This window comes from Globicephala melas, chromosome 7 (assembly GCF_963455315.2).
Source record: "Globicephala melas chromosome 7, mGloMel1.2, whole genome shotgun sequence".
Lineage (NCBI taxonomy): Eukaryota > Metazoa > Chordata > Mammalia > Artiodactyla > Delphinidae > Globicephala > Globicephala melas.
The window spans coordinates 8236025-8260191 of record NC_083320.1 but is presented as its reverse complement, the minus strand read 5'-3'; the positions used below and the strand labels follow the sequence as shown (position 1 = coordinate 8260191).

Sequence of the window (24167 nt, the reverse complement as noted above, 5' to 3'; positions counted from 1 at the left end):
GGACAAGCATTCAACAAACTGTAGTTCTTGTACCCAACTGGAATCCACTTTTTTGGCGAAGATTCCACACCATCTCTGTGTGCTGAGTGCACTTCCTGCAGATTCCCAGACCCTATCACTACATAGATTGAGTTTGGAGTTGAAGACCCATTGGCCTGAGACAATCTTCAGCTTCCTTCTCGACGCCTGTCAGGTGCCCACATCCTTGTGGATGTGCTGCCACCTGCTGGAAGGATGGTGGAAGTGGCGACAACCATTTGCCGTAGGGAACTGCTTTCCTAAAATGGCTGCAAAACCCTCACCCAACCCAAACCAGAAACCAGAGGAAGCAGGCAGGCCTAGGATTAAGTCTGCAGGACTCCCTCAGTGCAAGTCCTACAGCTCTTCTGCCATCGCAAAGGGTAACCACCCTCCATCCTCATCTTCCTTTCACTGGAAGTCGGCATAATACCCCTGGCTGGAATGACTAGTAAGACACAGGGCTTGATTGTTTCCTTCACTTCAAAGAAAAACAGCAGTTAGGAAGAAAGAATCCTATTTTTCTGCTCGTGTCTTGCCCCACAGCCGGTTACAGAGAGGCTGAGGTAAACGCCTGGCACACTACCAGCACCATTGACTGCCAGTGGGTTAGCAAGGTGGGTTCAGACTTCTCTCAATGCAGGCCCTACCCTAGGAGCCAAGAACTCCTGCAACTGGGCTGCTAGCAGGGTCAGGTTCAGCCCCCCCTGCCAAAGGGAACCCACCCCCCCCCCATCACCACATGGTCTTAAAAGTTAATACAAGTACTGAATAAGCACTGGCTCTGCCAAGCTGGCAAATGCTAATTCACGTTCCTAGATGGCCGAAGAGTGCACTATGCTTTCAGGTTTAAACCCGGAAGACAGTTGCGGGTTAATGGAGAAGGCCCTGCAGACCCAAAGACCAATCTCACAGGCCCCTTCTTCAAATTCCAGTTTGGGACAGACTGAGCTGCTATGAATGACTTAACTTTTCACATGCTCAGCTAAAACTCTACTCAGCGTTGCTTTAAGACGTAACATACTTTAACTCATGAGTAGCCCTAATGGGCTCCAACTAATTAAACTTTTAATTCTAGAAAAATATAGGCTACCAAGGGTTCATTTCATTATTTTGCTTTTAATTTTTATCAGAGTATAGTTGCTTTACAATGTTGTGTTAGTTTCTACTGTACAGCAAAGTGAATCAGCTATACGTATACATATATCCCCCTTCTTGTGGATTTCCTTCCCATTTGGGTCACCAGAGCACTGAGTAGAGTTCCCTGAGCTGTAGGCTCTCCAATGGTTCATTTTAGTTTTTAGGTTTGCCTGACGAGAGGATGTCCCTCTGGCTGGCTTGATTTTTCTTCCCAGCAGCACCCACACTTCCAATCTTCCACCCCTTCAAACCAGGTTATTTGTCCTGGTCTGCGCCTTTAGTACTTACAACGGACTTGACTTGGTGAGTGGTGCGTGATATGCACAAGGTTTAGATTCCCTCATCCTGCCAGCAACTCATAACCAGGCCAAAACTAAGCTAATTCAAATCCTTTAGTTTGCCCTCTAGTCTACCAGTACTGGATTTTTGAGTTGGCATTTTCATTCTGTACCATCTTGCGCACCATTTTTCAACTAAATATATCATGTTAATCGCTTGACCTAGGCCTCTCATGTGACCTTTTACTAGAAGTGGAGGGTGTGGGCAAGGGAATGCTTAACAAGCCAAAATGTCCACGTTCTCATCATAGCGCAAAACCAAAGGCCTTTCTTGTTGGTTTAACCTGAGGGTGCTGGGGGAATTACAAAAGATATCAGGTCCATCGGCTAGACCGGTAGCTTCCTCTCCAGCCTCACAGTCCCAAAGCCTCCGTTTTGGCCCACGCACCCAGCAGGAAGTACACTCATCAGTCGTCGCTCTCGCACCCACCTAAACAAGGCCGGACCAAAGTGCTCCTGGCCCTCTTTCCAAAGCACTTTTTCAGGACACCTGACCCCTCAGGCCTGTTTCTAAGTCGGCTAAGGCCACAGTGGACTTCCAATGAGCCTTTCACGTGACATACACAGGGCTGCAAAAACTTATGGCTGGGATACTTGAAACCAAAGCATAAGCATTTTCACAGGGGGTGGAGATCTGGAGTGGCAGAACTGATTTGCCATGCTCCACTCTCAGTGTATTCCAGGAGAAACACTCTAGGACAGGAAGTACAAGTCTGGCACCAGAGTTTAGGACTTTTAATTTGTCCCAAAGTTGCTAAAGCAAAAATCATGATAAAACATTCTGCTTTCCTTTATAACCCACCAATGCAAAAAAACAAAAACAAAACCAAAAAACTCCGTAGGAAAAAAATGGTTTTGTACATGGGAGGAAACAATATAAATTCAAAACTTACAGATAAGGGTTAGCTCTATCACTCATCTCTTTAAAAAGTTTATACGAACATCCAGTCAACACCAACAGGGTTATCTCCCTTGAAATGTTATCTATACGGATTTCCAAGTAGACCACAGGGCTGTATACTGTCTTGGAATGTCCTCAGAAGGCTCTGTCATTGAGCAGGTAACAGAGTAAAAACCTCAGAGTCCTTTCTTTCAAATGGAAGAGGGGAAGACAGGGATAGAAGAAACTATTCGAACTTCGTCTTCTTTCCTTGTGGCTTGTGGTCTCCTCCTCCTCCTCCTCTGCCTCCTCGGAAGCCTCCTCGCCCTGCAGGAAGGCAAGCCGTCACTGAAGAGTGGCTGCAAAGCTGCCAGCCATGCCCTCCCCAGCAGGACGAGTGGGGACTGGTGCAGGAACCGGGGCCTGCAGGCTCAGGTCCAGGAGTGCACTGCCACGGCTACCTGGCACACACAGCTGGGTGGCCACCGCGCCCCTTACCTCCAAAGCCTCCCCGGCCTCGGCCTCCAAATCCACCTCGGCCACCACCTCGGCCTCCTCCTCGGCCACCGAAGCCACCTCGGCCTCCTCCTCGGCCACCGAAGCCACCTTCACCCTTAGGCTTGGCCCAGTCCAAAGTAACTTTGTTTCCATCGATTTCACCATCTTCCATGGCCTCCTTGGCAGCTTTGGCCTCTTCCTCGCTGTTGAAGTCTACAAAACCAAACCTAAAAACACCAAACGAAATCGCCCATTATAAAGCCAACATGTGGAACAAATGCCAAGTTACTCCCACATGTTGGATGGTGACGCTTAGCTGGGGCAAGACCCAGGTGAGGGCAGTTCCCTATGGAAAGCTGAAACAGAATGTCCCACAAAACAGCTGAATATACCTCTGTGAAGACAGAAGGCAACAATGCTAGCTCTGTGAATTGTCTCTTCTTCTCGTGCGAATCCTAAACTGTCACCGATCGACAGAAAGGAGCTCAATGAGAAGACGTCTTAGGTGGGAACTCTCCACCTGGTGGACGCCACATGTTCCCTGCATCTTACTTACCCCTTAGAGGATCCAGTCTCCCGGTCAGTGACTATCCTTGCACGAACAGAGCCGTCAAACGACTCCTTTAATGTCTCTTCTGTAGTATCCTCAGACAGACCTTTGACAAACAGAGTTTTGGATGGCTCTGGGAAAAGAAAAATAAAAATTGTACTTTTTATTAAAGTCACAATTTATGACAGCATGCTGGACTTGCATGTTGCAGTCTAGTATCTGACTACTGGCTAAGAATGCTCATCTTAGCAAAAGGTAGTAGCATTTCACCTCGAGTGTCTGGGTAAAAGCAACTTGGTCAACTAACGTTTAAAGCGAAGGGCTTAGACCAAATGCCATGTCAAGTTTACACTGATCACCAGAGCAGTTGAGAATCTTTTATGGAAAACAGCGACCCAAGCAAGTGAAAGTAGTTCTAAACCAGGCAGCTACAAACACCATACAAGACAGTAAACCCCTGGCAAATGTGCTGCTCAGTGTTGACTTCGCTGGATCAGAACTTGACTATCTAGAGGACTTTTCTTGAGATTCCATCAGTTATTTCTCAGATAATCAGTCATCATATCCAGTATCATTTACTCAGCAGCAACAGAAACAAACGTTCTAGATCTGAGGACGCAACCACAAACAACATCCTGTTAATGAAGTTAACTTACGGCTTCTTGCATTAGGTTGTCCCCTGGGTCCTTGCAACTCCAGCCTGATGGCTCTGCCCTCAATTTCCCTTTTATTACATGAATTTAAAGCTTCTTTAGCATCTTCAAATGATGCAAATTCTATAAATGCATACCTGAGGATAAAGAGTCAACATTTAGAGTACGTTACCAAGCACATGGCTCCTCTGATGCCACCAAGCCTTTTTCTTCAAACACTTCAATGGTGCAGCTTCTACTAATGGCCAGAAGAACATGATTTTACCTCAAGATACTCTTAAAAGCCTGTAACTGACAACATAAAGATACTAATTATTTTACCCTTTAGATTTGCCACTTTGGTTCTGGGGCACTTTGATAAACGTTGCCTTCTCAAATACTTCCTGAAGAGTTTCTTCCGTTGCACTATAGGAGAGGTTGCTTAAAACCAGGGTTTTTGATTCACCTACAAATAAAGAGATGTTAAATTAAGACTGAAGCAGTAGTTCCCAACGTCAGTCACAGCTATACATTGTTCTTAAAGAATCTCTGTGCTTGGGAGAGTTAACACACCAATGTTGATACAAGTGGAACCCTACCTGGTACTCAACATATCACGTACCTACTATGTACTGTTACATGCTGCTTCCTTCCACTCCTACTGTTCAGATGTAAGCTGACTACAGCCCTGTGTCTTCCCAGCATATTCTAATTTTTAAATGCACACGATCTAAGTCCTTTACAGTATAAAACATGCAAAGGAAGCTAGATTTATCTGTGTTCTAGTACAAAGATTTCATATAACCCTCATTCAAGACACTCAATTACAAATACATATAACTTGCTGATCTACATCTCCAACCAATTTATCAGTCAACTTTATAAAGGACAAAGATGCAAAGGATTTCTTTTCCCTCCATCAATTCCAGAACCCTGTAGGAAGCCTATAAATTCTTACCAGTCCAAGTGCTATTCTTTCCACCTCTATGGTCTTGACCTTGACCTTTCTCTCCGGTATAGTACAGGGAAATGGATCGCCCATCTATCTCTGTTCCCTGCTTTTCTTCCAAGGTTTTCTCTGCATCAGCTTCTGTCTTAAATTCAATATAAGCAATCCTACAAAAGGAAAAAACACTAAGAACTCACTTGATTTTTAAAACCATATTAATTCTCTAACACAGATGTTTTTTAATCTCAGCAATATGCCCATATTTCAGATAAGTACGATAAAAATGTCCTTTGTTTTATAGTAATTGAAATGTTCAAGGTTTCTGCCATCTTCCACTTTTCAATTTAAACTTTTCTCCCATTACAGAAAGTTTGCCAAACACTTCTAGAAAATTTGTTCACATTAAGTCCACCTCACTACAATAATCAATTATTTCCAAAACATTTACTGTAAGCGAGGCACATGTATAGTATTTTATACATCAGCTCATCTTACGATAAAATCACTATTTTATCACTTAATTTAAAGTACATTATCCCCACTGTACAGATGGGTGACTGACATAGGTTACAGAATAATTAATTTGCCCAAAATCACAAACACAGGAAAATTAAATCAACATTTCTTTTATAAATTAGTAAAGTTCATTAATTTTAATGAAACACTGCAGTAGACACAAAACATACCCTTTACTCTTTCCATCCTTGCTGACTAATCTGATCTCCACAGCATCTTCGAACACTTCTTTTAATTCTTCCTGAGTAACTTTATAAGGAAGATTTTTAGCCAAAAGTGTTCTCGCATCTCGTTCTAGATTAAAAAACACAAAAATGAACTGGATGGCTTAAAAGACGATTCTTCCCCCAAAGATCACCAAAGACTGACCAATGTAAAAGTTCTGTTTAAGAAATAATTTTGAGGGACTTCCCTGGCTGTCCAGTGGTTAAGACTCTGCGTTCCCAACGTAGGGGGCATGGGTTGGATCCCTGGTCAGGGAACTAAGATCCTGCGTGCCACACAGCACAGCCAGAAAAATAAAATAAAAAGGTTAAAAATTAAAAAAAGAGTTTCTACAAGTAGGAGGCACTCTGCTACTATGGAGATATAGCAGTGGCAAAACAAACTGCTGTCACAGCTGACAACAAACTATGCACTGAATATTTAAAATACGGCTAAATATTATGTTTTATATAGAAGAGACGTTCAGTATTTTTCAATTAAAAATATCATTAAAAAACAAGAAAGTGTAGGGAATTCCCTGGCGGTCCAGTGGTTGGGACTCAGAGCTCCCACTGCAGGGGGGCACGCTTCGATCCCTGGTCGCAGAACTAGCATCCTGCAAGCTGCACGGCATGGCCAAAAAAATTTTTTTTACTTAAAAAAATTAAAAAATAAAAAGATCATAAACACACACTTAAAATGTGACAAGTGCATACAGAGAAGGGTAAAAGATGCAAAAGGAGTAGTTAGGGATCTGCTTGCTCTAGGTCCAGTGAGGAAAGGACTCCATCTTTTTTTTTTTTAGGACTCTGTATTAATTTAGGTACATCTAACCAATTATTTTTTGATTAAGCCTAGCAAGCAGTGCCAGGCACTGTTGTAAACATTTAACATTCTAATTCATTTAATCCTCACAACATTATGAGGAAGCCAAAGGAAAAAAAGTTAAACTACTTACCCTGGTTTGTCTACATTAGATTAGATACATAGTCATTAACAAGTATCATCATTACCTAAAGTTTTACATACCTTTCTTACTGTCTTTTCCCTTTGGTTTTTCTAGTTTAATTTCATTGCCAAAGACTTTTAAACCAGTGAGTTCCAAGGCTTTTTCCAGGTCTTCAGCAGATTCAAAATCCACATAGCCAAACTTCCTTTAAGGCGAAGAGGACAAAAAAAATTACAGGTGGGGGGAAAAAACAAAAAAACCCACCAAACAAGAGCCACGTAACACATATTCTGGGCAAGCAACAACACTAATATGACGGTGCAAACAAGGATTAAAAAGCACCTATACAATTAATAAAACTGAGTCAGGCTCTTTTAAGCTGAGGCTACAGAGCAGGATCCAAGTACCAAGACCTGATGCAAGTTCACCTCTGAGATCTTCATTAGTTACACTGCGCCTTAACAACTGATAGCAGATGACCAAAAAAACGTGTTTAAGCACTAAGATAGGAAAATCCTGTCTGATTAAAAGCATTCACTATTATGGCTTCTCAGGTCTAATAGCTACTTCTAAGATAAGCATCAAATCTCATTATTAGAAACTAGACTGTGCTATATCAAAAGTTATGGAAAATTATGGGAATTTCAATTTGGGGGTTTTACAATTTTATAGTCCAATGATTTAATTCATTAATGTCTAATCTTTGACGACTTTAACATACTCACATTAAGGATAATGGGCTAAGGTTCTAAAAGGGGAAGGAAAAAGCATTAGCAGACCCACGAGTATCGTGCAGAACTACAGCATAGCTCCCCCACACTTACCTAGACACACCAATTCTGACATCAACAACTGCAAGATCATTTTTCGCAAAAAGGTCACTGATACCCGTTTTCAATTCAGGAGCAGATTTACTGAAGTTCAGGTTTCCAACAAAGAGATTGAAAGATGTAGTTGGTTCTGTGGCTGTACAAAAAATTTACTCAACTTAGTCTATTTTCCACTATATTTGACTATTAGTCAAATTATTTCTGTACATAGCACATCAGCACATTGCAATATAACATCAGGTTTCAGTATTAAGTCCCTTTGCTGTTCATCACTTGTGCTATTAGGTGTTATTTCCCACCTCCCAATTCTCTAAGTTACCTTCCACTTTCTGTTTCTTGGCTTCGGGGGCTGCTTTTTGTTTGGCCATTTCCTTCTTTCGCTTTCCAGGTGCTTCTTTGACAAGTTCTGGTCAAGATACCAAACAATCTATGTCAGCCACAAGTAGCCACACATCCTCAAGCATCTCCTTTAAACAAAGCTCATGCCAATGCACTTCAGAACCTATAACTTGATTACCTTCCTCCTCCTCGTCCTCCTCCTCGTCCTCGTCCTCCTCGTCCTCGTCCTCCTCCTCGTCCTCGTCCTCCTCCTCATCCTCCTCGTCATCTTCCTCATCTTCATCTTCAGCAGTGTTCTTTGCCTTCACAGGAGCAGCTTTTGCTGGACCTTTCTTTCCTTTGGCTGCTGCAGTCTCCATAGCTTCTTCTTCTGAGTCTGAAAGAGAAGCCACCTCGTCAAAAACTCAGAATTATCCCAGTTCTATTCCTAGTCCTAGGAAAAGCCAAAGGAAAATGAATGTAATCTTGTCCATGCCACTGTGCTTAGTTGTTATGGCAAGAATTAACAAATCACTTGGAAGCAAAATTCTACATTGTGAAAAATACAGGATGAGCTGTTTGAAGCATGTTCCTCAGGAGCAGGCAATCATTCACAGGCACCACAGGTACCACTAGTGCACCACAAGCAGCCCAGAGAAACCCTGGGATGCTGCTTGTCTAACCCACCCCAGGTCATCAGGAGCACAGCATTACCACCCACGCCTCACCCCTAATGTATCTTGCAAACAGGAGCCCAAGGACTCCCAACACAATGCCTTACCATCCTCATCATCCTCGTCATCCTCATCGTCGTCTTCACCATCATCCTCGTCATCCTCATCCTCGTCATCCGAGGCAGGAGCAGCAGTTGCTTTCATCACCGCAGGCTCGAATTCATCCTCATCCTCCTCTTCATCCTCCTCCTCCTCCTCTTCACTGTCATCTTCATCTTCCTCATCACTGTCTTCCTTCTTGGCATTCTTGCCGTTCTTTGCTCCCTTGGCTGGAGCGGCTGCTCCCTTCTTACCAGGGGTTGCTACCAATGCTTTGCCTGGTGTGGCTCCCTTTTTGCCAGGTGTTGCTACTGCTTTGGCAGGTGTAACTGTCTTCTTGGCTGGCGTAGCGGCTGTCTTTTTGCCAGGGGTGACAACTGCTTTCTTTGCCGGTGTGGCAACTGCAACCTTTTTTGTTGGGGAAACCATCATCTTCTTTGCTGGAGTTGTGGTAGCCTTTTTGCCTTTTTTCTGAGGAATAACAACCTTAAGAATAAATAAAAACCAACATAGGCCTGTTTCCAAACTCAAGAGAGCCTTGGTCCCATAAATGAATGCTAAATTCTAGCACTGCCTCTAGATGAAGACCACATGCACTAGATGTTAGCAAGTTAAACTACAGGGTCAAGTAACATGTCCTTCTGTACGCTTCAAGTCACAGTTCGGCAGCACACCCTAACACGGACTCTGAAAATAGACTGGATGCCACTGCGTGGGCTTAGGCAAAGTTTTAAAACTTAATTTTAAGCCTCAATAGTTTCCCCATCTGAAAATAACTCAACTTTATACGTTGCTTTAAGGACTGAGTTGATATATGTAATTAAAAGCCTTACACATAGAAAGGACTACCTGCTAAGTGTTATTAAATTATTTGGGGCTCTCACAGTGGGTGGAGGAATAAAGTTCACTGAATGTTCATTCTTAGGACCAAAGAGAAAATGAACATCAAATAGTCAAGCTGTACAGTCAATCGTTGCAAAATTAATACAAAGAGTGAACACATTGGCTTGATAAAAAACTGTCGTTTTATCTACATTTAAGTCACACTCAAAACCACATTTTGTTGACTATTGGTTTTATCAGGTTATGTGTGTCAAAATAAAATATTAAATTCTAAATAAGAAACATGAGCAAATACAGCAATTAGGTGTCTTTGCAGCTAGCCAACAGTAGCTGGGAGTGCTAATTAAGTGCTAACACAACGGGAGGTGGCAACCCTCAATCCACACATTTTAACAGTGTTTAGTATTACCAAGCCCATACAGGATAACAAAGACCAATTAATCCTACTTAGAGACTAGAAGAATCTGTTAAGGCTAACCTCAGACCTAAATACAATGCTCAAAGCTGCCACTCGCAGGACAGTTAACTGTCCAGGCTGTTTCTCCAGCTGGTATGTGGGGCTAATGTGTTCAAAGTGGAAAACTAATAATATATTATTGCATTATATCACACCAAGCCCTGCAGAGGGCACATGAAAACTCCACACCTTTCCTCTCAAGTTCATTACTCTTATGGTATCTTGACAGGTCAATAAAAACTCTGTGAAACGCTGGACCATTACAACAGGTCATATATGAATAAATATAATCCTATTTTTTGCCAGTATTTTCAGACATCCAATACCACGTGCTTTTAACTCTCCATTTTGTAGTTTAACACAATTCTGCGTTAAACTATATACAATTACCTCTTCTCCACTGCTATCATCCTCTTCATCTTCTGACATTTCCTCATCTTCACTATCTTCTTCTACCTCCTTTGGGGGAGGAGCCATTTTCTTGGGGTCACCTTGATTTTTACCGGCCTAAAACAGACGCATTACACATTACACCTCCCACATTTCAGGCCATTCTTCAGAGTAAAACGGCAATCATCTCCCTCAGAACCCGCTCTTCATACTGTTAAGTATAATTAACGTAAAAACTACTCTTCATACCAATGGTAACACAGGTGAATTCTCAACTTCCCACATATTTCCTGTCAAGTTCTTCAAAATCCAACCTTAGGATAAAAACGCAACTTCAAGAAAACGGTCTCTCTTCTTGCTGCGTCCTTTAAGCACACCCATTTTAAAAACTATACATCCAGCCAGAATCGAACCTTGCATCGCGGCACAATTTTTCAATAGCGCCTACAATCGGACCACTGTAACAGCTAACAATCCATGGCCCTTCACCTGGGGAAAACCACCTTAAAAAAGCCTTTGGGGTAAGTTGTGGCACCTAATCCCACCACCCTCGTCTGAATTTAAATTAGGGCAGTCTTAAAAAAAAAACAAATCCACGTCTTAACCTTTAGTCTTCCATTAAGTTTTCCTTTCCCAGGTTATCAACCCCGCCCCTTTCATCCCCGGCAGGGCCACGTGGGGGTAAGTCGCAGGCCACCATGTGCGCGCAGCCCTGCGCAAAAAGCACGCGGCAGGGCCTCCTTCCGGAGCCCACCTGCCGCCCGCCCGGAGCTGAGACCCAGTGGGCCGCCGCTCTCCGCCCCAGGACCCGGGGCCCTCAGCAGGCGCCAGGACCCACGCGGCGCGGCCCACGTGGCGGGCCGCGAGCCGGGGCACATGCGTCAGGAGGCGGGGCTCCGCTCGGGCCCGTCGCAGGAGTTTGGCCTCATCCGTCCGGGGCCCAGCGCCCCCTTCCCGCGCTCAGCCCCCAAGTCCTTCCCCGCCGCATCGACCATCCGCCGCACCTGCCGAAGCTCTTCACGTCGCTACCACACAGTCAAAAGCCGCGAGACCTCCCAGCTAATCGCGCGAGACTTCCCGCACTATGGCGCCCTCGAAGGAGCCCGGGGTGGCGCGCAGGCCCTCCTCCTGGCGGCGCCGCGCGCGCGCTCCTCGGAAAACAGGCCTTGACGTCCGTGCTCGCGCGGGCAAGGCCTCTTACCTTTGCAAGCTTTACCATGATAGCGGCTTAGGACTGCGGAGTGTGTGGCGAGCGAGTGGCGCAGATGAGCCCAGAAGAAGCGAAGCAACGTCGATGGCGGCCGCTGATCGCAGAGCTCGTACGCTTGGCTGCCAGCTAGAGCTCGAGACTGAGGCGAAAGACTGAGCCTGCCCAGTAATCGCCTCTGGAAAGGCGACGACGGCGCCCTCGTGACTCCGCCGCGACCAACCAGAGTTCGCGTCCCTCCCATAAGCCAATCGCGAGCCTCTACCTGAGAACGGCGCGGGGCGGGGCACGGGCAGGAGTGGGCGGGCAGAGGAGGCCAGAGAAGGGGGGAGGGGATTCGTGGCGGCGGCCTAGGGGCGGGACTCGCTTTGTGCAAGGCCAGCGCTGATTGGGCCGTGAGCGCGCGGTTCCCGGAGTGCCTATCCACGGCCCGCGCTCGCGGCGCCTGCGCCGTGGGACGGACATTTTTGGCGCCGCGTGTTCCCTAATTCCCGGGCGGTGGGGAGTGGTGGTGGTTTTCGGCTCCCCAGTGTGTCTGGGTCTTGTCGAATGTGGAGGTCTTGAGCTTCCTGGGAGGCTTCACGCGCGACCCCGGCCCGCACTCCACGCAGAGCCTCCTGGAGGGAGGAAAGATAAGAGTTTGCCTAGTTTCCTAATTAGCCCGAGACCGTCGGGAATTCAGGGTCCACTGCGTTGAGGGACCACCTTCGTCCCGCCCTCTAACGAACCGGGAGCCAGAAAGTCCCCCTGTCTGCTGGTGACTCCCCCGGCCCACGCGCCTGACGCTGCCTTCTGAGAGCCGCTGATATAGACAGTTGCGTATGTTTGTGAGGTTTACTGTGAGCAGCGCACAAACATAATATTTAATCTCAAGAAACCTCATGCACTAGGTAATTTTACCAGTGGGAAACACCCTGGTGGTCACTGGATGTTACAACTGCGGGATGGGGAGAAGAACTTGGTCAGGCCAACCACAGTGCAGGGCCTTTGGCCACTCAAAAGTTCCCTCTTTGTTATTTGGGACTAAAGCAGCTATTTTTAAATGGTGGCTGCTAAATCAGTGTCACCAGATGGTCTAGGAGTCAATCAAAAGAGTCAAAGAAAAGTTCCCTTGTTGGCGGAAGCACAGAAAATTGCCCTTGCGTTGTGTTTTTGCCAATTATTCAGATGGGTCATTGTGGCAAAACTTAATTGGTGTCAAACTTAACCTAGAGCACTTTCTTCAGTTTTGAGCCTGCCCAGGTAGGATGGTTACATCCTGGGCACCTGGTGCCTGGTACAAAACCAAGATCCCTTCAGCTGTGATGATATTTCCCTAACTGAACTAATGTTCAGAATCACCTCTGGCGTTTCTAATTAAAGAGGTGTGGCATTGGGCCCAGGATTTTTTTTATTTGTTTTTGGGGTTTTTTTTGTGTTTTTTTTTTTTTTGCGGTACGCGGACCTCTCACTGTTGTGGCCTCTCCCATTGCGGAGCACAGGCTCCGGACGCGCAGGCTCAGTGGCCATGGCTCACAGGCCCAGCAGCTCCGCGGCATGTGGGATCTTCCCGGACCGGGGCACGAACCCGTGTCCCCTGCATTGGCAGGCGGACTCTCAACCACTGTGCCACCAGGGAAGCCCCAGGATTTTGTATTTTAACAAGGGCTGGTGGGGATTCTGCGAGCAATCAAGTTATTTTGCAACTCTTCCTGGAAGGCTCCTGTGACTGAGTGAATAGAAAACTCACAGCTACCCACTGGGGCTCTCTGATCAGGAAGGAACCTGGGGCCAGTTCTCTGGTCTGCACCCTGCTTTCTGATGATCTGTGGAGAGCACCCTGAGGAGGTTCTCATTTTAAACTCTGGGATGGGGACCAAGGGGACACTTACTGGGTGATGGGGGACGGAAAGAACAGCATAAGCCAAGGCATGGTGGAGTAAGACCCCCGTGTTTGCAAGCAGTTTGGCACAGAGCAAGCTTGGGGCACTCATGGGAAGAGGCTGGAGAGAGCAGTGCATGATCAAGTGACGGGGATGAGTTATAGTAATACTGGCGTGGCTGGCTTGTCATTCAGATCTCAGTTTACATCACCTCTTGAGAGGCCTTTCCCCAACCCTCCAATGAAAAGTGCCGCCCAGAGGCTCCCTACCACATCACCCTAACCGAGTCCTCTGCAGGTGCTTACCACTACCTGGCATTTTTCTTGTCTGTTTACTGTTTGCTCCTTCCCCAGCCACGAGAACGCAGACTTTGTTCTTTGCTCTATTCCTGGCGCCTCAAGCATTGCCTGACATAAGTAGTGGTGAAAATTATTTGTTGAATGAATGAAGTATTTAGGTAAAAGGAGCAGTGGAGAAAGCCAGTATAGCTTAGTGTTCAAGTGCCTTGCTTTGGAGCCAGCCTGGGACAGAAAAACAGTAATAGCTAATATATAATACGAAGTTCCAAGCACTATTCCAGTTCTTTATACATAATATATATATAAATTCATTTACTCTTAGAAAAAAATTATCACAATTTTACAGAAACTGGGGCATAGATAAGTTAACTTGTCTAGGGTCACACAGCTAGGAACTAGGATTTAAATTGAGACCCTGCTCTGTCATCCCAGTTTCTTTATAAAATGTGTATAATAATAGTACCTGACATTTGGGTTGTTATGAGTATTAAGTGAGATGTGTAATAAGCCCTCAGTATTAGCTATTGTTATTATTGACAGACTTCGTGACTTGAATAGAGAGGGAGAACAGATCATTTATTTCCATTATCTGTTGAGTGTGTGTATGTATGTGGAGTGATACCAGCAGGGCTGCAGGGCTGGGGGGAAGCTCCTGAGTTCAATGTTGGACATGATGCATGCATAAGAAATACCCATCGCTTTAGGCCAGGTGTCCCCAACCCGCAGGGGACCGATACCGGTCTGTGGCCTGTTGGGAACTGGGCCGCACAGCAGGAGGTGAGCGGTGGGTGAGTGAGCGAAGCTTCATCTGCCGCTCCCCATCGCTCCCATCACCTCCTGAACCATCCTCTCTCCCCACCGCATCCCCCCGTCCGTGGAAAAACTGCCTTCCACAGCCAGTCCCTGGTGCCAAAAAGGTTGGGGACCGCTGCTTTAGGCAGCTGGCTCTATGGAGGTGGTCACACAGCTGCAGACACAGATGGCATGAGGGACCAGCCTAGCATAGCAGCCAGAGTGAGGAGAGGAGAAGGCTGGGCAGACCCAGACCCAGTGGTGGAAAACATCTAGGGTGGGAGAAGGCCCAGAGGCAGAAGCCAAGCTAGAAAAGGAGAGTTTTGGAAGCCAAGGAAGAAAGGGTTTCAAGAAAAAAGGAAGAAAGAACAGTATCCAATGCCACAAAAAAGTCAAATAAGGTGAGGCCTGAGAGGGTCTACTGGATTTGGTATTAAAAGATGTTGGAGAATTTGGCAAGTGTGATGGGGAAGAAGCCACACTGCTGCGGATGGAAAAGTGGCAGTGCTAAGTGTAGGGCCCCTGGAGGAAGCACTCCTGGGAGAGGGAGTGGTCGCAGCTCAAGCTTCCCCATAGCTTATAGCCTATGGGGAAGGACCCAGTAGAGGGAGAGTTGGAAGCTTAGAAAAGAAACAAGAGGACAAGATTGAGTGAGGATTCCCAAATGAAGGGGCTACCCCTTGGTCCACACCAATTTGAGACTAAAGGTAAGCGTACCTGTGTAACTAACACAGAAGAGTAAGCCAGAATGTAGGCTCGGGGGTGGGGGTGGGGGGACGGAGCTTACTGCCAGGACAGCTTAGTGCCTCTTAAGTGCCCAGACAGTGCCTGGTGCATAAAAGATGCTTAGGAAATGTCCATTCAATGAATGGAGTATGGTGTGACAATTACGATAATTCCTGTCTGCTGGTGTCTTCTTTTGGAAGAATAGGGCCCCCCGTGGCCTCAACTCCCTTCTGTACATACCCCCACCTCCTGCCCCTCTGCTTGGGGTACCCTCTCTGGTTTTGGTTCCACCTCCTGGGGACGACTGTCCCCTGACAGCGCCCAAATCAGGGTCTCTGCAGAGCCTCTTTCCTCCTGGGCTCCAGGCAGCTCCCTTTGGTGTCCTATAGATCTTCAAATTCCAAGCATCACAAACTGAATTCAGCTGCTTCCTCCGCTCTGAACCGCCGTCTTCCATACCTTCTTAAACGAGACACAGCAACTGGCCCTCCCAGTCCAGGGCCGGACACAGTCTTAGACCCGACCGTCCCCCTCAGCCCCCAAGGCAGGGGCTTCCCACAGCCTGGCCCTTGGGAGTCTTTGGAATCACTCCCCTACTCTTCCCACAGCTTCCTTCTTACTTCAAGCTTCGTCATCCTGCCTAGATTAAGGCAGCAATTCTGAACTGGCCTCCCTGACACCAGTCTTGCCCCCCATCTTAATTTGCGTGTAGCCACATCAGGTTTTTTTTGTTTTATTGGCTGCGCCACGCAGCTTGCAGGATCTTAGTTCCCCGACCAGGGATTGAACCCACACCCTCGGCAATGAAAGCGCGGAGTCCTAACCACTGGACTGCCAGGGAATTCCTGCCACATCAGTTTTTTAAATCTACAGATACAAACACATTCTAATAAATGAAAGATTTCAATGACTTCTCCTACCCGGCACGGTGAACCCCCAGTGCCGCAGCCCACCAATGAAAGCCCACTTCCTGCTGCAGAGAAGGGGACTAAGGTGAGGCGAGCGAGGCATTTGTCTCAGGAACAAGATCTAAGGCGCACCAGAAACTGAGTGATCAAGATAAGTAGTATTTCAGTGCAGTATTTTTTCATTAACGTGAAAAATACACAATGAACACAAAATCGAATTTTAAAAACCCTCAGGATGAGAATTACTGATATTTCTTTGGCCTCAGCCTCCACTATGGCTTACACAACACTATTACTGATCCTGTGTTCATTTAAAACTTGATATTTTGTTCATCATGAATTTCCTTGTACTACTTTTGGAAAGACTGACATTCTTAAAATATTCAGTTTTCTCTCCCGGAATATGTGTTTCATGTTTTGCATTAAAACATTGTATTGATTACTGAGTTTTTGGCCTTCAACTTTGTATCCAAGGCAACTGCCTCACTTGTCTCACCCTAGTCCTGGTTCTGTGCCCAGCTGTGACCTCCAGGCTTCAGGCAACTGAACCACTGGCCTTCCCCTAATGGGCCCTCTGGCCTCTGTCCCACCTGCACCCTCTCCTGTGCTCCTTCCCCTGACTGAGACAACCTCCCCCCACCCCTGGCCTCCTGGTTGACCTTCTGACTCAGCCACCTCTTCCTGGAGACCCCTGTTATCTGCAGACTGGGTTGGAAACTCATTTCTACTTGTAAAGCACCAGCTGTCACAGTGCCTTTGGGTGAGTATGCTTCCATGTCTGTTTTCCTACTCTGCAGTGAGTTTCTTGAGGTCCTGTGGGATTCGTACTTTTAACCCTGGGCTCTGCACAGTGTCAGCGAACAGGTGGTGCTCAATAAATGCTGATTCAGGGACTACCCTGGTGGTCCAGTAGTTAAGAATACGCCTTCCAATGCAGGGGACACGGGTTCGATCTCTGGTCAGGGAACAAAGATCCCATATGCCATGGGGCAACTAAGCCCGCACACCCTCAACTAATGAGCACTCGGGCCACAACTAGAGAGCCCACACGCCACAACGACAGAACCCACGTGCCACAACTAGAGAAAAGCCTGCATGCCACAGCAGAGGATCCTGCATGCCACAACTAAGACCCGGCGCAGACAAAAATAAAATAAAATAAATAAATATTAAAAACAAAAAGACATTTGCATTTTATAAATAAATAAATAAATAAATGCTGATTCTGTGAGTGGTGCCCACGTGACTTACAGCTGTTGGAGAAACCCAGGATTAGCCACAGAGAGCTCAGGAATTCTGATGGGTTTCCAGAGACTGTGGAGAACAAGGCAGCCGCTTCCAGGTCCTCCAGTCTAACCCTAGCCCATGGCCACCTTGCCTGAGCTGGGACACCCTGCCTTTCGTGAATCCCCACTGTCCCCCACTGGACCTTCTTCTCTGTTCCTGTCCATCCCTCCAGTTGTCCTCCTGGGTCTAGGAGGGTCAAAGCTGGGTCTAGGGCCCTGCCTTCATGGAAGATTGAAAGAAGGTAAGATTAAAAGTAGTTGAGAGTCTGGACTTCAGCTTTGTAGATTCAGAAACCTGAACTTTTAAAAGATAATTTATACGTCACACCTATCAGGATGGCTGCTATTAAAAAAAAGCCAGGTGAGGGGCTTCCCTGGTGGCGCAGTGGTTAAGAATCCACCTGCCAGTGCAGGGGACGTGGGTTCGAGCCCTGGTCCGGGAAGATCCCACATGCTGCAGAGCACCTGGACCCGTGCGCCACAACTATGGAGCCTGCACTCTAGAGCCCACGATCCACAGCTACTGAGCCCGCGTGCCACAACTACTGAGGTCCGCGCACTTAGAGCCAGTGCTCCACAAGAAGCCACCGCAATGAGAAGCCCGCGCACTGCAACGAAGAGTAGCCCCTGCTCACCGCAACTAGAGAAAGCCCGCGTGCAGCAACGAAGACCCAACGCAGCCCAAAAAAAAAATAAATTTATTTTTAAAAAATAAATAAATTTATTTTTTAAAAATAATATAAATAAATAAATAAAAATTGTAAAAAGCCGGATGTTGGTAAGGATGTGGAGAAATTTAGAACCCTGTGCACTGCTGGTATAAAGAAAATGGTGCAGCTATTACGGAAAACACTATAGTGGTTCCTCAAAAAATTAAAAACAGAACTACTGTGCAATCCAGAAGTAACACTTCTGAGTATATATCCAAAAGAATTGAAAGCAGGGTCTGAAAGACATCGCACGCCCTTGTTCAACAGCCGTGTTTGGCTATTACTCACAATAGCCAAAGGTCCCAGAGATCCATCAATGAGTGAATGGATAAACACGAGGAAAGGAAATTCTAACTCATGCTACAACATGGATGAACCTTGAAGATATTATGCTACGTGAAATAAGTGAGTCACAAAAAAGACACATACTGTATGATTTCACTATATGAGGCACCTAGAGTAGTCAAATTCGTAGAGACAGGAAGTAGAATGGTGGTTGCCAGGGGCTGGGAGGAGGGGCAATGCGGAGTTGTTTAATGGGTATAGAGTTTCAGTTTTGCAAGATGAAAAAGTTCTGGAGGTTGCACAACAATGTGAATATACTTAACACTACTGAGCTGTATGCTTAAAAATGTTTAATATGGTAAATTTTATATTATGTTGCCACAATTTTCTAAAAGATTATTTCATTTTTGAATAAGAAATACATCCAAGAAACCAAAAAATATAAAAGAATATACAGTAAAAAGTCTCTCTTGCACTCCTGTCTCCCATTCTCCTGGTTCCTATTCCTCTACCTGCACAGGTAACTGCTTTTAAAAATGTGTTAACCATAAAGGACAAAAACCATATACTGTACTGACCTCAATAGATGCAGAAAAAGCATTTCACAAACTCCAATAGCCTTTAATGATAAAACACTCAACAAGGAAATAGAAGGGTACTTCCTCAATCTGATAATGGGCATTTACAAAAAACGCACAGCTAACATCATACTCAATAGTGAAAGACTGAAAGTTTTTTCCCTTGAGAATAGGAACTAAACAAAGATGTCTGCTCTTACCACTTCTAGTCAACACTGTACTGGAGGTTATATCCAGGGTGATTTGGGGGAGAAAAAAAGTCATCCAGTTTGGAAAGAGAGGAGTAAAACTATCTCTACGTGCAGATGACATGATCTTATATATAGAAATCCAGTGGGATTCACAAAAAACTATTAGAGCTAATCAAAAGTTCAGCAAGATGGCAGGATACAAGATCCATGTGCAAAAATCAATTATATTTCAATACAATAGCAATGAACAATCAAAAATGGAATTAAGAAAACAATTATGTTAACACTAGCATCAAAAGGAATAAAACACTTAGGAACAAGTTTAACAAGAGTACAAGACTTGTACACTGAAAATTACACTGAAAGAAATCCTGTGTTCATGGATTAGAAAACTTAATTTTGTTAAGATGGCAACATTCCCCAAATTGATCTCAGATTCAACACAATCCCTATCAAAATACCAGCTGCCTGCGTTGTAGAAGTTGACAAGCTGATCCTAAAACTCATATAAAAATTCAAGAGACCCAGAATAGCCAAAACAATCTTGGAAAAGAACAAAGTTGGTAGACACACTTTTTAATTTCAAAACTTACTACAAAGCTACGGTAGTCAAGACTGTGTGGTAGTGGCATAAGAATAGACATACATATCAAAGAAATAGATCTGAAAATCCAGAAATAAACCCATATATTTATAGTCAGTTGATTTTGACAAAGGTGCCAAAATAATTCAATGGGAAAACAATCTATTCAACAAATGGTGCTGGGGCAATTGGATATCCACATGCAAAAGAATGAAACTGGATACCCATCTCCTACCATTTACAAAAATTAACTCAAAATGGATCAATGACATAAATGTAAGAGCTAAAACTATAAAACTCTTAGAAGAAAACGTAGGTGGGGACTTCCCTGGTGGCGCAATGGTTAAGAATCCGCCTGCCACTGCAGGGGACACGGGTTTGAGCCCTGGTCAGGGAAGATCCCACATGCCGCAGAGCAACTAAGCCCGTGTGCCACAACTACTGAGCCTGCGTTCTAGAGCCCGTGAGCCACAACTACTGAGCCCACGTGCCACAACTACTGAAGCCCACGAGCCTAGAGCCTGTGCTCCACAACAAGAGAAGCCACCTCAATGAGAAGCCCGCACACCACAACGAAGAGTAGTCCCTGCTCGCCGCAGCTAGAGAAAGCCTGTTCACGGCAACGAAGACCCAACGCAGCCAAAAATGAAAGAAAAAAAAGACCATAGGCGGAAATCTTCCTGATCTTAGGGTAGGCAATGGTTTCCTAGATATAACTCCACAGGCATAAGCAACAAAAGAAAAAAGAGATACACTGGACTTCAGCAAAATAAAAAAAAAAAACTTTTGTGTTGCAAAGTACACTATCAAGAAAGTGAAAAGATAATAATATATAATGGGAGAAAATATTTGTTAATCATATAAGGGGTTAATATCCAGAATACACAAAGAACTCGTATAGCTCAACAACAAAAACAAAACACCCAATTAAAGAATGGGCAAAGGATTTGAATAAACATTCTCCAAAGAAGATATAACAAATACTGAATAAAGAAAAGATGCTCAACATCATTAGCCAACAAGGTAAATGCAAATCAAAACCACAGCGAGATGCATCTTCACAACCCCTAGGATGGCAATAATCAAAAAGTCAGCTAATAACAAGTGTTGGTGAGGATGTGGAGAAGTTGGAAGCCTTGTGCACTACTGGTGGGAGTGTAAAATGGTGCAGCTGCTTTGGAAAATTGTCTGGCAGTTCCTCAAAGGGTTAAACATAGAGTTACCATGTAATCCAACAAATCCACTCTTAGGTATACAGCCAAGGGAAATGAGAGCGTGCGTCCATACAAAAACTCACACATGACAAAAAAAACTTGCACATGAGTGTTCACACTCGCATTATTCACAGTAGACAAAAAAGTGAAACAACCTAAACGTCTAACAAATGATGAATGGATAAACAAAATGTGGTCTCTCCAGGCAATGGAATATTATTCAGCAATAAAAGGAAAGTACTTTCCTGTGCTACAACATGGATGAACTTTGAAAATGTGTTCAGTGAAAGAAGATCCAAAATACCACATATTTTATAATTCCATTTATGTGAAGTATCCAACATTAGCAAATCTTTAGAGACAGAAAGGAGATTAGTAGTTTCCAGGGACTAGGGGAAGACGGAAATGGGGGATGACTGCTGATGGGCATAGGGTCTCTTTCTGAGGTCATGAAAATGTTCTAGAATTAGACAGTTGTGATAGTCGCACAACTTTGTGAAGATGCCAAAATAAAAACCACCAAAACCCCAGAACTGTACATTTAATATAGATCAATGGAACAGGATAGAAAGCCCAGAGATAAACCCACGCACATATGGTCACCTTATCTTTGACGGAGGAGGCAGGAATGTACAGTGGAGAAAGGACAGCCTCTTCAATAAGTGGTGCTGGGAAAACTGGACAGCTACATGTAAGAGTATGAGATTAGATCACTCCCTAACACCATACACAAAAATAAGCTCAAAATGGATTAAAGACCTAAATGTAAGGCCAGAAACTATCAAACTCTTAGATGAAAGCATAGGCAGGACACTCTATGACATAAATCACAGCAAGATCCTTTTTGACCCACCTCCTAGAGAAATGGAAATAAAAACAAAAATAAACAAATGGAACCTAATGAAACTTCAAAGCTATTGCACAGCAAAGGAAACCATAAACAAGACCAAAAGACAACCCTCAGAATGGGAGAAAATATTTGCAAATGAAGCAACTGACAAAGGATTAATCTCCAAAATTTATAAGCAGCTCATGCAGCTTAATAACAAAAAAACAAACAGCCCAATCCAAAGATGGGCAGAAGACCTAAATAGACATTTCTCCAAAGAAGATATACAGACTGCCAACAAACACATGAAAGAATGCTGAATATCACTAATCATTAGAGAAATGCAAATCAGAACTACAATGAGATATCATCTCACACCAGTCAGAATGGCCATCATCAAAAAATCTAGAAACAATAAATGCTGGAGAGGGTGTGGAGAAAAGGGAACCCTCTTACACTGTTGGTGGGAATGTAAATTGATACAGCCACTGTGGAGAACAGTATGGAGGTTCCTTAAAAAACTACAAATAGAACTACCATATGACCCAGCAATCCCACTACTGGGCATATACCCTGAGGAACCATAATTCAAAAAGAGTCCTGTACCAAAATATTCATTGCAGCTCTATTTACAATAGCCCAGAGATGGAAACAACCTAAGTGTCCATCATCAGATGACTGGATAAAGAAGATGTGGCACATATATACAATGGAATATTACTCAGCCATAAAAAGAAACAAAATTGAGCTATTTGTAATGAGGTGGATGGACCTAGAGTCTGTCGTGCAGAGTGAAGTAAGTCAGAAAGAGAGAGACAAATACCGTATGCTAACACATATATATGGAATTTAAGGAAAAAAATGTCATGAAAAACCTAGGGGTGAAACAGGAATAAAGACACAGACTTACTAGAGAATGGACTTGAGGCTATGGGGAGGGGGAAGGGTAAACGGTGACAAAGCGAGAGAGAGGCATGGACATATATACACTACCAAACGTAAGGTAGATAGCTAGTGGGAAGCAGCCGCATAGCACAGGGAGATCAGCTCGGTGCTTTGTGACCGCCTGGAGGAGTGGGATGGGGAGGGTGGGAGGGAGGGAGACGCAAGCGGGAAGAGATATGGGAACGTGTGTATATATGTGACTGATTCATTTTGTTGTGAAGCTGAAACTAACATAACATTGTAAGGCAATTATACTCCAATAAAGATGTTAAAATTAAAAAAAAAAAAAAGAGTATACATTATGGTATGTGAATTGTATCACAATTTTTAAATCCATATAAAAATATATTAACCTTCAGGGACAAATACAGCTCTCATTGGACCAGCACCAGCTTCTTTGCAGACCTACGATGGAAGCTGAATCAGAAGGCAGCTTGGCAAACAGGGAAGGCCAGTTGACTACCTTCACAATGTATCTAGCACCCTAACCCTCCTCACCACCTCCGTGCTCCTACGACAGGAAGTTCCACTCCCAACTCCCTGACCCTGCTTTCCAGTCTCACTGGCTTTCTTTGAAATCCCCAGGTCATCCTGCCACACTCTCACTTCCAGGCCCAGGTCTCTTCTCTTCGTCTGAGGACATGAGTGTGACCCTTTGATTCATGTTGCTGCATCTCCAGAGCTCCCCATGAGGGGCGGAGGGTGGGGTGGGGGGTAGAGGTGGGCCTGGCCTGGTGCCTGGCAGAGCAGGAGCTCAGCGAATGTTTCTGGAGCGAACCGGAATTAGGAAGAGCCAACGTTGAGGAGATGCCATCTAGGCTGAGACCATAATGGCCCATGGGATCTGTCAGCTAGATGGGGGAGGGGAGAGTGGCCTGGGCAGACGCAACAGCCTGTGCAAAGGCCCTGGAGAGAGAGGCCTGGTGCCTTTGAACACTCAAGGGAGACTGAAGGGCTTGAGGACTCGTGATCATAGCAGATGGGGCTAGAGACAGATGGAGGTTTGAGGAAATTTTGCATTAGACACCTTTCATCGCAAGCAGCTGCTCAAAACTATTTAAATACACAAGGGGATTCACTGGCTCTCAGCACTGCAAAGTGCTGGGTACCCTGACTCTCAGCTCTTCAGGGCTGGCTTGATCCAGTAGCTCAAAGATGTCATCCAGTACTTGCTTTTTTGTCTTTCTTTCCCCATTTCCCCATGTCAGTTTCACGCTCAGACCAGCTTTCATCCTGGTGGCAAAACCTCTTGCTGCAGTTCAAGCAATGACCCTCATGTCTACACACCTTAGTGTCCAGAGGGAGCTAGAAAACGTCTTTTCCAGCAGCCCCGGCCAAAAAGAAGTCCCCTCCACTGTCCTTGGGTTATGGGCCCACTCTGTGGCCAGGTAATGAGGTGATGCTGCCTCTTCCAGCCCCAGGCCCAGGTGGGTCAGCACTTGGGCTAGTGGGTACCCACAGAATCAT

General features: G+C 45.1%; 1 protein-coding gene and 3 non-coding genes across 5 annotated transcripts; all 4 read right to left on the bottom strand.

Moving 5' to 3' along the window:
- Positions 1-2216: 2216 nt before the first annotated feature.
- Positions 2217-11657, bottom strand: NCL (nucleolin). 2 transcript variants are annotated; one of them, XM_030875282.2, is made up of 14 exons: positions 11487-11657; positions 10286-10402; positions 8604-9066; positions 8022-8219; positions 7824-7910; positions 7499-7640; positions 6755-6879; positions 5692-5815; positions 5015-5172; positions 4399-4522; positions 4081-4214; positions 3431-3557; positions 2875-3101; positions 2217-2703 (listed from the first exon to the last, which is right to left on the bottom strand). In XM_030875282.2, the coding sequence occupies exons 1-14, from the start codon at positions 11502-11504 to the stop codon at positions 2624-2626; spliced, it is 2124 nt and encodes a 707-aa protein (XP_030731142.1). In that variant the 5' UTR covers positions 11505-11657; the 3' UTR covers positions 2217-2623. The 2 variants fall into 2 exon arrangements, with proteins under 2 accessions (XP_030731142.1, XP_030731062.1); XM_030875202.3 differs by having other exon boundaries at positions 8604-9081; positions 11487-11656.
- LOC115852966 (small nucleolar RNA SNORA75) lies at positions 3239-3372 on the bottom strand. Its single transcript, XR_004039339.1, has one exon. It is a non-coding gene; the product is annotated as a small nucleolar RNA SNORA75 (small nucleolar RNA).
- Positions 3913-3992, bottom strand: LOC115852999 (small nucleolar RNA SNORD20). The gene has a single exon (XR_004039353.1). It is a non-coding gene; the product is annotated as a small nucleolar RNA SNORD20 (small nucleolar RNA).
- Positions 7715-7784, bottom strand: LOC115852993 (small nucleolar RNA SNORD82). The gene has a single exon (XR_004039352.1). It is a non-coding gene; the product is annotated as a small nucleolar RNA SNORD82 (small nucleolar RNA).
- Positions 11658-24167: the final 12510 nt, after the last annotated feature.